This window comes from Rhinoraja longicauda, chromosome 4 (genome assembly GCF_053455715.1).
Source record: "Rhinoraja longicauda isolate Sanriku21f chromosome 4, sRhiLon1.1, whole genome shotgun sequence".
NCBI classification, from domain to species: Eukaryota; Metazoa; Chordata; class Chondrichthyes; order Rajiformes; family Arhynchobatidae; genus Rhinoraja; species Rhinoraja longicauda.
This window is the reverse complement of record NC_135956.1, coordinates 78,617,850-78,632,959: the sequence shown is the minus strand read 5'-3', so window position 1 is coordinate 78,632,959 and position 15,110 is coordinate 78,617,850. Positions and strand designations below refer to the sequence as shown.

The 15,110-nt window shown below is 40.1% G+C and overlaps 1 protein-coding gene across 1 annotated transcript in view; it reads right to left on the bottom strand.

Annotated features, from left to right (window-relative positions):
* The window catches only part of LOC144592901 (potassium voltage-gated channel subfamily B member 2-like), a 221,613-nt gene extending 206,547 nt beyond the window's left edge, over positions 1-15,066 (bottom strand). The window contains exon 1 of the mRNA XM_078398148.1: positions 14,153-15,066. Coding sequence (XP_078254274.1) covers positions 14,153-14,731 — 579 coding nt within the window. The 5' untranslated portion in view covers positions 14,732-15,066. The remainder of the gene's footprint in view (positions 1-14,152) is intronic.
* Positions 15,067-15,110: the final 44 nt, after the last annotated feature.

The following is a 15,110-nucleotide window of genomic DNA, read 5'->3' as shown; positions in this document are numbered from 1 at the left end:
GCTTTGATTGCCCCTATGGATGGTTCGACTGCAACGACCGCGGGAGAATAAAGAGGAAGAGGATTGGACTTTTTTGCCTTCCATCACAGTGAGGAATGGGGAATCTGCTGTGGTGGATGTTTATGTTAACTTTTATATAGTTGTGTGTCTTGTTGCTTTTTTTTGTCGTATGGCTGTATGGTAATTTGCATATCACTGTACCTTAATTGGTACATGTGACAATAAAAGACCTTTGAACCTTTGAAACATTACAAATTTTAGCTTTTACATAAGAGGCACATCAGCTGCAGCAAATACTTCCTGAAACTATAGCAGAATTTAGATAAAAACAAATAAATTACTGTGCGTGGCTGCATTTCCCAGACATTCAGCAACCTGAGAAATGAAAGAGGTGAAGATATTATTATAAGTGCCTTAACATTATGACAGTGTGTCAAGAAGACAGGCCAACCCTATCTGCAAGTATCCTTCAAATTCCCCATTATCAGATATCATCCCACTATATCATACAAGGCTCCTCCTTAATAGTTTCATCACCAAGAGACTGTAAATGTAAATGTCCATGGCAAGCTAGTTTACTTAACCATGTTCCTTTCCAATCCACAATTTTCACTTCACAATATGTTCCAGTTTTCGGGTAGATTACTTAATAGAAGTTTTGTTTCCACTTGTGTGATGTTGTGTGATATAATTTCACATTTAAAGATTTAAAAGTAATTAAGGAGGAAGATATAATTCCATGGTGTATTAACATTTCTCTAATTCCAGAAATATATTTCACAGTGAATCACCTTTGCAATTATCATCATTATATGGATTAAAATGTGCATTATATATCTTTAATTTAGATATAAATGTGGGTAACATTACATTGTATAAAATATACAGCCCTACCATTAGAAAACTGCTTATATCATTTATTCATTTTTTCAGAATAATGTCGATCTTCTGTAGAATTGTCACACACACAGATAACTAGGTATCATGAACAAATGCTGCATCAGTACTTGAAGTGGACCAGTTGAAGTTAAACCCTACCTACTCCATGTTGTTTATTGCATTGAAAACAAAGGGCTGACTGATGATAATTCTGCTACATTTTCCTAAAGTGCATTGTACATTTATAAATACCATTTGCTTTCACATTTTTAACAGCAACTTTCAATGTCCCTGAAAAGAAATCTCAAGAGAAAGCCTTACGGTATGCTCATTTTAATTTAGAAGATTCCTTTTTGAACATGAAAAAATGCACACATTTAATAAACCTCGTCCATTAATTGTATTACATTCTCAAAAGTCAGATATGAAACTTAAAAATAGAACAATTAATTTTTCTAAACAATCAATCTTTTAATTTCATTTTATGCCACACAGATATTCTCAACTGAAGTTTATTTCTTTATTTGTTTTACTCTTTTTTTCAAGATTTTTTTCAGCTTTAGATTTTTCTCAGCTGCTTTATTCAGTCATTGTTACTTTAGCTATCGTTTACTAAATCAATACTATAGTACTTCAGCTGATTTGGAAATGCTCAATCGTAGTTCCATTGTCAGATATGTAATTGTTCAAAATTGACCTATTCTTTTCTGCATTACGTATTTCAATTTTTTCCAATTTACGGAACATGTTAAGAGTGAATATTCAGCTGCAAAATTAAAATTGTTTAAAGCAGTATATTTTTAATTCTACTGACAGTAATCCCAGCACCTGGAACCTCCAAAAGGCACTTTCATCTTTATTGAAATGTATTGGCAAATGGAAAAAGAGTACATTATTTTTTTAATCAATGTGAGTGTTTTATTTCCTTGCTTGCTGATTGGTGTTGGATGTAAATTAAAATATACAAATGTATGTAACCTGTTTTCTTTTTAATTGGTATACCTGCAAAACTGTTTTGTTGTTATATCCGCAGTAGTCAAAAATTTGTATTGAATTTCACTGGCCTCTTGGATTCTGAGGGGTGGTTGAGCCATTTATGTAATTATCATAAAGAAATCCCATAATTGGCTACTCACTATACTCATGACTGTGTAGCCGTTCATAGTGTGAACTTCATCTTCAAGTTCGCTGACGACACTACCGTTGTTGGACGAATTACAGATGGTGATGGAGTCAGAGTATAGAAGTGAGATCGACCGATTGACCAAATGGTGCCAGTACAACAACCTGGCTCTCAATATCAGTAAAACCAATGAACTGATTGTGGACTTTGGAAGAGTAAGGATGAGACCCACAATCCTGTTTATATCAACGGGACGATGGTGGAGTCAAAAACTTCAAATTCCTGGGCGTGCATATTTCCAAAGATCTTTTCTAGACCCAGCACACTGATGCAATTATAAATAAAGCACATCAACGCCTCTACTTCCTAAGAAGATTCAGGAGATGAAAGAGGGGAGGGGAATTTGGGAACAAATACACCTGTGAAATCACCCAGAGGAGAGGGTGCTGCACTAATGCAGGAGAGGTTTGGGCCCAACGGGTCCACTTGGTCTAGTATGACAATAAAACTCTCTTGACTCTTGACTAATGAAAGATTATCAATAAGTTTTTATCTCAAAACTGGAGAAGGTATGGTTTTGTCATGTACCGTGAACATAATCTCAAAGTAAAATATCCTTGCTGCCACTGAGATGCTAAACAAAGTATTAATTTTCAGCCTTGGCTGCATTTTGGAAAGAAAGGTATTCCAGAATCTTGTAAGCTATCCCACAATAGGGTATTTGCTTTTATAAGCTAAAGGGAAAGGTAGAGGAGTGCCTAAGTGAAAGATCTGATAAGTTTTAATCACCAAATGAACAGGTGGGGTGCAAAGTGGACAAAAGGTTTTGTTATTTCACCTAACCTATTATTATCTATTATTAGATAATAAGCCCTACAGGTATATCCTTAAATATAACATGGCTAAAGATTGTGATCAGCTATAATATACAAAAACAAAACACAAGGTGGACACAACATTTGGGAACAAATACACCTGTGAAATCACTTACTGTGTATATGCAACATTTAGAATTAAAAATTGTACTTGCCCTGGTCCTTGACATATCTTCATAAAATTCACAAATGAAAATGTGCCTGTTTGATGGAAGATCTTGCATATATTATGTGTTTAAGGACCACTAAAAATTAAAAGAATCAAAATGCTTTAGATAATATTTTCAGCTTGAAATAATCAAGACTATTTAACTTATTGTATGTTGGTGTACTTGCAATAAGGTCCAGACAAAAGTCATAATTTGTAACAGTTAAAAATAATTATCCTCATTTCTCTAAAGCCTGCTTGCATAGGTTCACCTGACATCTCAGTAATTTCACTTCTGCAAAATATGTGGCGAGGATAAGAAATTTTCCTTGGAGATTCTAACTCAAAGTTCAGTTTTATGTTGGCAAAGATTGTCACTTAAACACACTACGTGGTGAGTATCCAATGCTCAAAGCTGGCATTACTTCAGAAAGTATAGCTTTTTCAGAGTTTATATTATAGCAAACAATTACATTTTGTTGAGTGCGAAAAATGTTTTGGAGCAATGAGCAAGAGACCAATGGATTCAGAGAATTCTCTATCTGCAGGCATTCTGAAGTTATGATTATACTCCTTTGCAAATCACATTTCAGGGAATTAAAAATACTATTTTTAACTGCTAACATATGAGACTCCTACCTGGTCAAATAACATGCAAGTGATCCCAGAGCTATGGAGGGGCTGTGTTCCTAGAAAACCAGCTATATCTTGATTTTCCATACGTCAAATACTCGTTACCAACTGAATCTCATATTACAAGTGGAGATTCTTCCCATGTGATGCTTTTCTCTTCAGATTAAACAATTTTATCAGTAATAACAAGTTGACCACTATGATTTCACAGTTGAGAACAACTTTAGTCTTGTGGATAGACACTCGCGGATTAGGAAAGTATTTAGGATGTTAGGATATTAAGGAAAGGGAGGGGATTCCAGAATCAGTTTGCATAGGAGAAAGGTGGTGTAGAAGGAGTTCCGAACATAATGGGTTAAAGCACTTAGTGGAAATGAAGAAAAGGCGGCAAGATTACTTTAAAGACCCAGTGTCAGAGCTAGCCAGGGCTAGTGCTGCACTCCACAATGCAGCACATCAGAGAAAATGCCTTGCAGATGAAGAACACAACAGCGTTGTACTCTGGGACGTCTGTTCACATGTGCTTGGACTGGAGATGGCATAGCAAAGGAGTGGCTGGCCTGTGACTGCCACTCAATCAATGTGGTGATGTCATATCCAAATGTTACTGCCTTTTGGTATTGAGTGACTAAAAATAAACAAAATTTATTGGGGTTTATTGCATTTGTCGTTATTTATTTAAATCCATATCATTTCTATAAGAGTCAATGTTATTCCATATCTTAGATTTTTTTGTAGTGATTTGTAAATTTTGTAAGGGTCAATTTCCATTACCTGAACTGCGGTAATGCAGCAGTCACCTATTTCGCTATTCCCTCAGTAAAATTTACCTCAAGGTATATAATGGCCAAATGTTGGAATCCGCTATTAAGAATGCCAAAAAATATATATTATAATGCCAAATCAACATGCTTTTAAGAAAGGGGAACCGCGTTTGACAAATCTAATGAATCTTTTGAGATCTTAACTACCAGATCTATACAGGATAGGCTGTGAATGTGTGTTCTTTAGATTTTCAAAAGGTATTTTATAAGGTGTCACACTAAAATGAATAAGGATGGATAATACAAAAATGACAGTAAATTAAGAAAAAATATATACAGAATATCTGTTTCTAGACCTATATAAAAATGAAGAGAGCACTAGAAATAATCCTGGATGCCACGCCAACAGTCTGTCTGTCCTTTCCTCTGTTTTTGTTATTTTAAGTATGTGTTAAAGAGTATGTTTTAGTGTTCCTTGATTTGTTTTATGTGGGGGGGGCCGGGGGAAACTTTTTTCAATCTCTTACCTCGACAGAGATGCGAATATTTTCCGTATCGTATCTCCGTACCCACTGCAGCCTAACATTGTGGAGTTGGCGGCCTATCCGGGAGACCGACGCAGCGCTTCAACCACAGGCGCAGCACGGATTTACCATCGTAGAGCTTGTGATCCTTTTGCCGGGGATCGACTGTGGAGAGCTCCAACCACAGGCCTGTAGACTTTAACATCATGGAGCCCGCGGTCCCTGGTTAGAGACCGATTCGGGAGCTCCAAGCCACGGAGAGTCCAACCATCCTGACGTGGGAGTTTCGATCACCCCGACGCGAGAGCTTTGGATCGCCGGTTGCGGGAGCTTTGATCGCCCTGACTGCAGATGGTTCGACAGCCCCGACCGCGGGAGAATAAAGAGGGAGAAGATTGGACTTTATTACCTTCCATCACAGTGCGGAATGTGGGGAGCCACTGTGGTAGATGTTTATGTTGACTTTTATTTGATGTGGCTGTGTGTCTTGTTGCTTTTCACTTAGTATGGCTGTATGGTAACTCAAATTTCACTGTACCTTAATTGGGTGTACCTCAACTGACCTTGAAACCTTGAATAAGACCTGGCTTTAAACAAATATTTTCTACTTGTGTTCATTGTAGAAAATACAATAAAACAAGTGTATAATTACAGCGAGGAATGTAAGATAATTAAAATGATAAAGAGAAAATACTAGAAAAATCAAGGAGGATAAAAACTTTCAAGACTGCTGGACCTGACATTTTAAAATGTGGCTAAGGAGATGGAGGATACATTAATGATAATCTTCCAAAAAATTACTAGATTCTGTGACAATGATTTAGATTGGAACATACCAACTACAACATCATTATCTAAGAAAGGAGTGGGAGAGGAATTAGGAAGCTATGGACCAATCATACTGAAATCAACTTTCAACAAAACTCTAGACTTCATTATTGAGAATGTGGAACTGGAGACTGAAGAATATCTTAATGAGCTGAGTCCTATTCCAATTTGGGTGGTAGTTCAATGCTACGGTGGTTATGGGAGATTTCAACATGCAGGTAGACTGGGAAAATCAGGTTGGAAATGGCCCCCAGGAAAGAGAGTTTGTAGAGTGCCTTCGAGATGGATTCTTAGAACAGCTTGTACTGGAGCCTACCAGGGAGAAGGCAATTCTGGATTTAGTGTTGTGTAATGATCCTGATCTGATAAGGGGACTAGAGGTAAAAGAGCCATTAGGAGGCAGTGATCACAACATGATAAGTTTTACTCTGCAAATGGAAAGGCAGAAGGGAAAATCGGAAGTGTCGGTATTACAGTATAGCAAAGGGGATTACAGAGGCATGAGGCAGGAGCTGGCCAAAATTGACTGGAAGGAGGCCCTAGCAGGGAAGACGGTAGAACAGCAATGGCAGGTATTCCTGGGAATAATGCAGAGGTTGCAGGATCAATTTATTCCAAAGAGGTGGAAAGACTCTAAGGGGAGTAAGAGACACCTGTGGCTGACAAGGGAAGTCAAGGACAGCATAAAAATTAAGGAGAGGAAGTATAACATAGCAAAGAAGAGTGGGAAGACAGAGGATTGGGACTCTTTTAAAGAGCAACAAAAGTTAACTAAAAAGGCAATACGGGGAGAAAAGATGAGGTACGAGGGTAAACTAGCCAATAATATAAAGGAGGATAGCAAAAGTTTTTTTAGGTACGTGAAGAGGAAAAAAATAGTCAAGGCAAATGTGGGTCCCTTGAAGACAGAAGCAGGGGAATTTATTATGGGGAACAAAGAAATGGCAGACGAGTTAAACCGTTACTTTGGATCTGTCTTCACTGAGGAAGATACACACAATCTCCCAAATGTTCTAGGGGCCGGAAAACCTAGGGTGATGGAGGAACTGAAGGAAATCCACATTAGGCAGGAAATGGTTTTGGGTAGACTGATGGGACTGAAGGCTGATAAATCCCCAGGGCCTGATGGTCTGCATCCCAGAGTACTTAAGGAGGTGGCTCTAGAAATAGTGGAAGCATTGGAGATCATTTTTCAATGTTCTATAGATTCAGGATCAGTTCCTGTGGATTGGAGGATAGCAAATGTTATCCCACTTTTTAAGAAAGGAGGGAGAGAGAAAACGGGTAATTATAGACCAGTTAGTCTGACATCAGTGGTGGGGAAGATGCTGGAGTCAATTATAAAAGACGAAATTGCTGAGCATTTGAATAGCAGTAACGGGATCATTCCGAGTCAGCATGGATTTACGAAGGAGAAATCATGCTTGACAAATCTACTGGAATTTTTTGAGGATGTAACTAGGAAAATTGACAAGGGAGAGTCAGTGGATGTGGTGTACCTCGACTTTCAGAAAGCCTTCGACAAGGTCCCACATAGGAGATTAGTGGGCAAAATTAGGGCACATGGTATTGGGGGTAGGGTACTGACATGGATAGAAAATTGGTTGACAGACAGAAAGCAAAGAGTGGGGATAAATGGGTCCCTTTCGGAATGGCAGGCAGTGACCAGTGGGGTATCGCAAGGTTCGGTGCTGGGACCCCAGCTATTTACGATATACATTAATGACTTAGACGAAGGGATTAAAAGTACCATTAGCAAATTTGCAGATGATACTAAGTTGGGGGGAAGTGTGAATTGTGAGGAAGATGCAATAAGGCTGCAGGGTGACTTGGACAGGTTGTGTGAGTGGGCGGATACATGGCAGATGCAGTTTAATGTAGATAAGTGTGAGGTTATTCACTTTGGAAGTAAGAATAGAAAGGCAGATTATTATCTGAATGGTGTCAAGTTAGGAGGAGGGGGAGTTCAACGAGATCTGGGTGTCCTAGTGCATCAGTCAATGAAAGGAAGCATGCAGGTACAGCAGGCAGTGAAGAAAGCCAATGGAATGTTGGCCTTCGTAACAAGAGGAGTTGAGTATAGGAGCAAAGAGGTCCTTCTACAGTTGTACCGGGCCCTGGTGAGACCGCACCTGGAGTACTGTGTGCAGTTTTGGTCTCCAAATTTGAGGAAGGATATTCTTGCTATGGAGGGCGTGCAGCGTAGGTTCACTAGGTTGATTCCCGGAATGGCGGGACTGTCGTATGTTGAAAGGCTGGAGCGATTGGGCTTGTATACACTGGAATTTAGAAGGATGAGGGGGGATCTTATTGAAACATATAAGATAATTAGGGGATTGGACACATTAGAGGCAGATAACATGTTCCCAATGTTGGGGGAGTCCAGAACAAGGGGCCACAGTTTAAGAATAAGGGGTAGGCCATTTAGAACGGAGATGAGGAAGAACTTTTTCAGTCAGAGGGTGGTGAAGGTGTGGAATTCTCTGCCTCAGAAGGCAGTGGAGGCCAGTTCGTTGGATGCTTTCAAGAGAGAGCTGGATAGAGCTCTTAAGGATAGCGGAGTGAGGGGGTATGGGGAGAAGGCAGGAACGGGGTACTGATTGAGAGTGATCAGCCATGATCGCATTGAATGGCGGTGCTGGCTCGAAGGGCTGAATGGCCTACTCCTGCACCTATTGTCTATTGTCTATTGTCTATTGTCTATAGAAGGTAGTTGAGGCCAGTTCATTGGCTATATTTAAGAGGGAGTTAGATGTGGCCCTTGTGGCTAAAGGGATCAGGGGGTATGGAGAGAAGGCAGGTACAGGCTACTGAGCTGGATGATCAGCCATGATCATATTGATTGGCGGTGCAGGCTCGAAGGGCCGAATGGCCTACTCCCGCACCTACTTTCTATGTCTATGTTTCTAAAGGGATCAGGGGGTATGGAGAGAAGGCAGGTATGGGATACTGAGTTGGATGATCAGCCATGATCATATTGAATGGCGGTGCAGGCTCGAAGGGCCGAATGGCCTACTCCTGCACCTATTTTCTATGTTTCTATGTTTCTATGTTTCAATGGGCTATTATTTGAGGTGTCAGCCAAATGAACCTTGGATCAATGCTAAAAACAAAACAAAAACAATATGTAACAAGCAGTGGTGAGCAATCTCATATCAACAGATCAGATTAAACCTCTGCTGTGCTATCACATCTAACAATGAATGGTAGTGAACTGTTAAACAGCTAACAAAGAGGAGGAAGCACCAAATGCAATTCATCTTCAGAAACTCTGAAGCAAGCAAGTGAATGCTAAAGGAAGAGCTGAAACATCTACAACCATGTGCCTCCTAAAATTCTCACCATCACAGAACCCCAACTTTAGCTAATTTTATTCACTTTACATGGTATCAAGAAATGACCAATAATACCAGATGCAGCAAAGGCTAAGAGACCAGACAGCATATCACTGAACAACTGCCCTCCAGAACTAACTGCACTTCTAGCGTTGCAACTTTGCCGTCTACCTTGCCAAGTGGAATCCTCTTTGGGTATGTCTTGTTTACAAATCCAATCCAGTTAATTGCTGGTCATCTGTTTACTCTCAATCATCGGTAAAGTGATGGAAGATGTAATTAACAGTGCTATCAAATAGCACTTAATGTCACCGTCCGGCGCGGCCTGGAACGTGGCAACGACACCAGCCTGGCCGCGGGAGAAGACGGCAGGGGAAGGGAAAAGACATTCTGGCCTTCCATCACAGTGAGGAGGGGACTGGAGGAGACTCACTGTGATGGATGTTTCTTTTTTTTGTGTGTTGGTTGGGGTTGTGTAATTTGCTTTTTATTGCTTTTATTATTGGACTGTGGGTGACTAAATTTCGTCCAAAAAACTTGTTTTTTTGGATGACACATAAAGATATCTTGAATCTCTTGAATCTTGAATCTTTAACCTATTCACCAAGCTACAGTTTGGGTTTTAACAGGACCATTTGTTTCAAAATCTCACTGCAAATGTGATCCAAACATGGACTAAAAATCGAAATGACTGCCTTGACATCGAGGCAACATTTGTTGTTCAAAGCCAATCATTCCTGCCCCAGCAGATCACTTTAGGGATTCCTCAGGGTAAAGTCCTAGGCTCAACCATCTTCAGATATTTCATCAATTAACTTTTCTTTGATAAAGTCAGATTTGGGTATACATGCTAATGATTGGACAATGTTTGATTCCATTTGAAGCAATCGACCATGACCCTAGACAACATTCTGGCAGAGAATGAAGTGGCAAGGACATTCATGCCGTGAAATTGCCAAGACATCTATCTCCAACAACAGTCTTAACGACTTCTGTTGTCATTCAATGGCATTATCATTGCTGAATCCCACACAATCAATATGCATTACCCAAAAACTCCTCTGGACCATCCACATTGATATTATGACCTACAACGTTTCCACCTTCCACAAGGCACAAGTTAGAAGGGAAATGGAATATTCCCCATTTGCCTGCAAAGGTCCAGCACTAGAAACTCTCAAGAAGCTTAATACTATCTAGAGCATGGCAGCCTACTTGATTGGCACCCTTAAAAAACTCCCGACCATTCCCTCCACCACTAGTACACAGTGCACCATGTACAAAATATATTGCAGTTATTCACCTTGCCCACTTTGATATCCCTCCAAAACCCAGAACCTCTAGAGCAGGGGGCTCCAAACCTTTCAGCATGAGGACCACATTATATATTTGGCACATTTTGCAGGCCGTAGGAAAAAATAAAGTATGAGTTTTATAAATTTAATGAACTAAAAAAGTTTAGACTAGGTTAGATTAGATTAGATTAGGAAAGGTTAAACTAGGTTAGGTTAGATTAGGTTAGTTTACATTAGGTTTATACGGCAACAAATAAATAATATTCAAATTTTAAAAAGAGCTTGAAATATTGGAATATATATATACCGTAGATATACAATTATTTATAAAACAGAAAAAATACAGTGACCATCACTGGGGGAGAGAGAGAGAGGAGAGAGAGAGGGGTAGAGGGGGGGGGGGGGGAAGAGAGAGGGGGGGGGGAAGAGAGAGTGGGGGGGGGGGGGGAGAGAGAGTGGGGGGGAGAGAGTGGGGGGAAGAGAGAGTGGGGGGGAGAGAGAAAGTGTGGGGAGAGAGTGGGGGGGGGGGAGAGAGAGTGGCAACAAAATGAAAAATAGTTTGAAGAATTTGATTTGAGGAAGTCAAGCCTAGGAGAGATGTTACTAATACTTTCACGATTCTTCCTTTCAATACTGTCATATAATCTAGAAAAAAGAGACATAGATGAAGTCTAGAACAATACAATAAGTTATAATGGACACTGTGATGCAGCTACTCAAGTTGCAGCTGCACAACTCCAGCGATCTGAGTTTGATCCTGATTTCCCAGTGCTGTATTAGATCATCAAGAAATCCGGTACCAAAAAAAAGCAAGGTGGCATGCCTCAATGACTTCCATCCAGTGGAACACATGTCCAATGTGAACCATTCTACTTCAAGAGGTTGGTTTTGATGCATGTCAACTCCTGCCTTTCTAAGGTTCTTCAAGCAATTTTTCATTGTGTTGTCCCTTTTGCCGCATTGTCTCCTTATATATTCAAGACTCTTGCAGTACATCCAAAACACAGTTAATTTTTATGTAATCTTACAATATGCCTATATCTCCACTCCAATGTACAAGACCTCAACGGCGGACCAGGCGGTCAAAATTATCTTGAACTCAACAGCTGTGAAGGTGGATGAAGGCTGCAACAAATCTATCAGCTCCAATCATCTTGGTTCCATTGCCTTTGGAATTAGTTGATTGATTTGTGAAGGACCGTGTGCTATTTGGAGTGCAACATCAAGTACACGTTAAACAAACACACGCACAGGCGTCTTCATTCTGACATCGGAACGTAGACCATCAACCTCGACCTCGAGGGATAGCCATGACGACTGTGTTAATTCTCATACTGTTGTGGCATTTAGTTTATTTAGAATTTGCCTACTGATATAACAGTTGGCTCTCCACTCTGCAGTGGACCACTTGGACAACCGGAACACATACTGTATGTCAAGGCTGTTGTCCATCAACACCTCTACTTTCACAGATATTGACCACCCCACCATTGAAAGGATTGATAGGAAGAGCTGCCTTGACAAAGCAGCTATCATCAAAGATCCACACCATCCTGGCACACTCACCTTGCTGCTACCTTTGGGAAGAAAGTGCAGAAGCCTGAGAGACATTACCTCCAGGTTCAAGAATAGCTTCTTCCCATCAACCATCAGGTTCTTGAACTACATTCTATAATCCTAACCACAAGCACTAAACTATTATAGACTGTGTAAGGTTTGCACTACGTATTTCAGCTTGCACTATTATAGCTACTCAGTTACACTGGGCAAGGGGACAAAGTCTGAAGATTAAGGGAGACACAAGAGACTGTAGATGCTGGAATCTAGAGTAAGCAAAATGAGAGGATATAGGGGTTGATTAGAAAACTGGACTTGAGGAACAAGATCAGCCATAATGCTCTTGCATTGTGGAGAAAGGCTCATGGATTGCATGTCCTATTCCTGCTACTATTTCTCATGTTCCTAAATTTCCTTTTGGTTAACATTGTGGCCAAATTATTGTGATATGGATGAATTGACAGTGCAACTCATCTAAGTATTGTGATAGGTTGTTCATAGATAATAAATTGGAACTGTTAGCTGCAAAATAACTACAGACGTAGCCTGTCATTCAGTCATTTCTGAATCACCACATGGGATTGTCAACTTGAGCAAGAAACATGTGGATTATAAATTCAATGGAGTATCAATACAAATTGTTCTGGCAGTAAGGTGGGCCTTCTGGGCACTGTAGAAGGTAAACCAGTTTTCTGTTGTATGTGTTTTCTCAAAGCTGAAACTGCCATCTGTGCTGCTAAAGCATACATAAAATAATCTGCCAGCAAATTGCTCTTAGCCACCTCCTGTTGGCCATGACATAATTATTAAGCAAGCCACATAATAGGAACATTACTAGATGTGAATCACACTCTGCACCCCAGTGTTGATAGATACACCAGTATCTACCATCATGCTACACTGACAGCATTGCGGAGAAGAAAGAAATATAATTTAAGTAACAATTTACAGAACTGGGGCGATGGTAATGAGATAACAGTGCAAAAATTTAGAAACCACGGACATTTTTACATGTGGAAATGAAGAAAAGGAGTGTACAATGAACTACAGAATGCTACCTACCAGTGTTTTCCCGTAATTTCTCCCTTCAAAACATCCAACATTCCCTTGCCAACTTTTAAATCAAACAAAGAAAGTAAACCCTGACTACTTTAGCATATTAGTTATTACTTCTCGTTATTTCCAGAATTTATCATGAGCTATTTTTCATTGTCAATTCCGTTCTTTGTTCAATAAGAAGAAAGACATTTCTGAATGAAATAATGTCCATTTTGGCGAGCAGAGTGAGGATGTTGAATATCATTTAGCCCAACCAAAACCGTCGAACGTCTGAATATTAAAAATATGCGTACTATAATTGAATATCTGGGTGATTAGCTAAGAAAATGGGTGTTCGTTTTTACATGAAGAATGGATCGGAGGTTAGTCAAGTTAGAAAAAGGCAACATAAACAAATAAACAAACGTGAAATTTCATAATATGAACACAAAATAAACAAAAACAGAAATTTCATAATGAGAACACTTATATATAGATTAAAACAAACTATTTTTCCGAGGCCGAGTATCAATTCGTAAACCTCCTGATATTGATTTTACGTTAGGATGGTAAACTGCACAGTAACGCAAACGTTTAATCTTCTCGCCTTCATTTCTCAATCCTTAGGTTATTATATCAGGTTCTGTAATTAACACTGCAACCTTCCTGTAAGTATACTTAAGTTTTAGTCCAATAGTAATGAATGACGTTGAGCAATAGCTTGAATTGTTAAGGACATAAATATATAAATATATCATATTTCTTGCAATAATCAAAACTGATCAAGTAAATCTTTTCAGCATATTTCAACTGTTTTCATCTTCGATTAAATGTGTGCATCGTCTTCATTTAAAATATTAAATATTGCAACAGCGCAAGTATTATTTACAAGCCTTCAAATCACCATGACAACAGACCGCCGCTGTCCCTACCAATTCGTTTGCACTAGCACTACGAAATGGAAAATAGTTAAGAAGTTTATAAATGTAAAATTCCAGTGCACATAGAGAAATGAATATATCTATATATAAATTATTCGATTAAAACGTGTGAACTGTATCTGTGCTTTTTGCATTCGGAGTTTAATTGCATCACAAACAGTGGCAGGATCAAGCTGATCACGTCTTTCTGGGGAATCCCATCAGCGCCTTACCTTGGCCGCCACTGAGGAGCCGGGCTTTTCCAGCAGATCCCACAACTTCTTCCTTTTATCGGGACAACACGAGTTGTCAAACTCATCGCATTCTCGCTCTTTCATGGTTTCAGCCTCGCGCCTCAGTTCCTCGTTCATTTGCTCCTTTTTCTGGTGGTACCTGGCTTGGCAGCAGGACTCCAAATAGATCTCATCTATGCCCCAGTAATCGAGCTCCTGGCCGAAGGAGAGAGCACACATTTCTTCCATCATGTGCAGTTTCCCGGTTCGGTAGAAATTCAAAATCGACGTGAAAGCCCCAGGGTGACGATCAAAAAAGTACTCGTTTTCATCGAGGTTATAATCGTCGCAGGTCTCCAACAGGGATTCGTGAGTGTTGCAATCCCTCAGTTTCCCCAACCGAGTCCGGGGTAACCTTTCCAGTGTCCTCCACAAGACTTCGTGGTTAAGTCCCCCAACGTTGATTTTAACCCTCCTGGAACTAGTCTTTCTCCTGATGATCTCAATGGGCTCCGGGGGAAGGGAAGCTGTAGATCGGGATGTTTTCTTTGCCATCCCCGTTGGGATCTTTTCTGCCATGGCAACTCGAATTATAGCAAAAATAGAACCGAAAGATGAGACAAAAAAGAATAGCGGATAATAAATCAGACAATCAAAGGAGTTCCCAGCTATAATAAATAGAAAATAACAAACGGATATTTGTGGAACACTTTAAAAATAAACCCGTGCGTGTCTTCGTGCAGGTCCTTCCATTATCGAAGGTACATGGAAAACAACATGCGAGTAGCGGGTGTGCATTAATCTCAGGAGCTGGCCAGTCACTTTCATTCAGCATTATCCCCTCGGCCGGCAGTGCGATGTCAGGGCGGCGCCGCCTCCTAGCTTACTGGCGGGCGGGCGGACATGCGCCTGCCTTCCCCGTGGCCCCCTGCACGAGCCGGGCTACAGTAACCGCCGC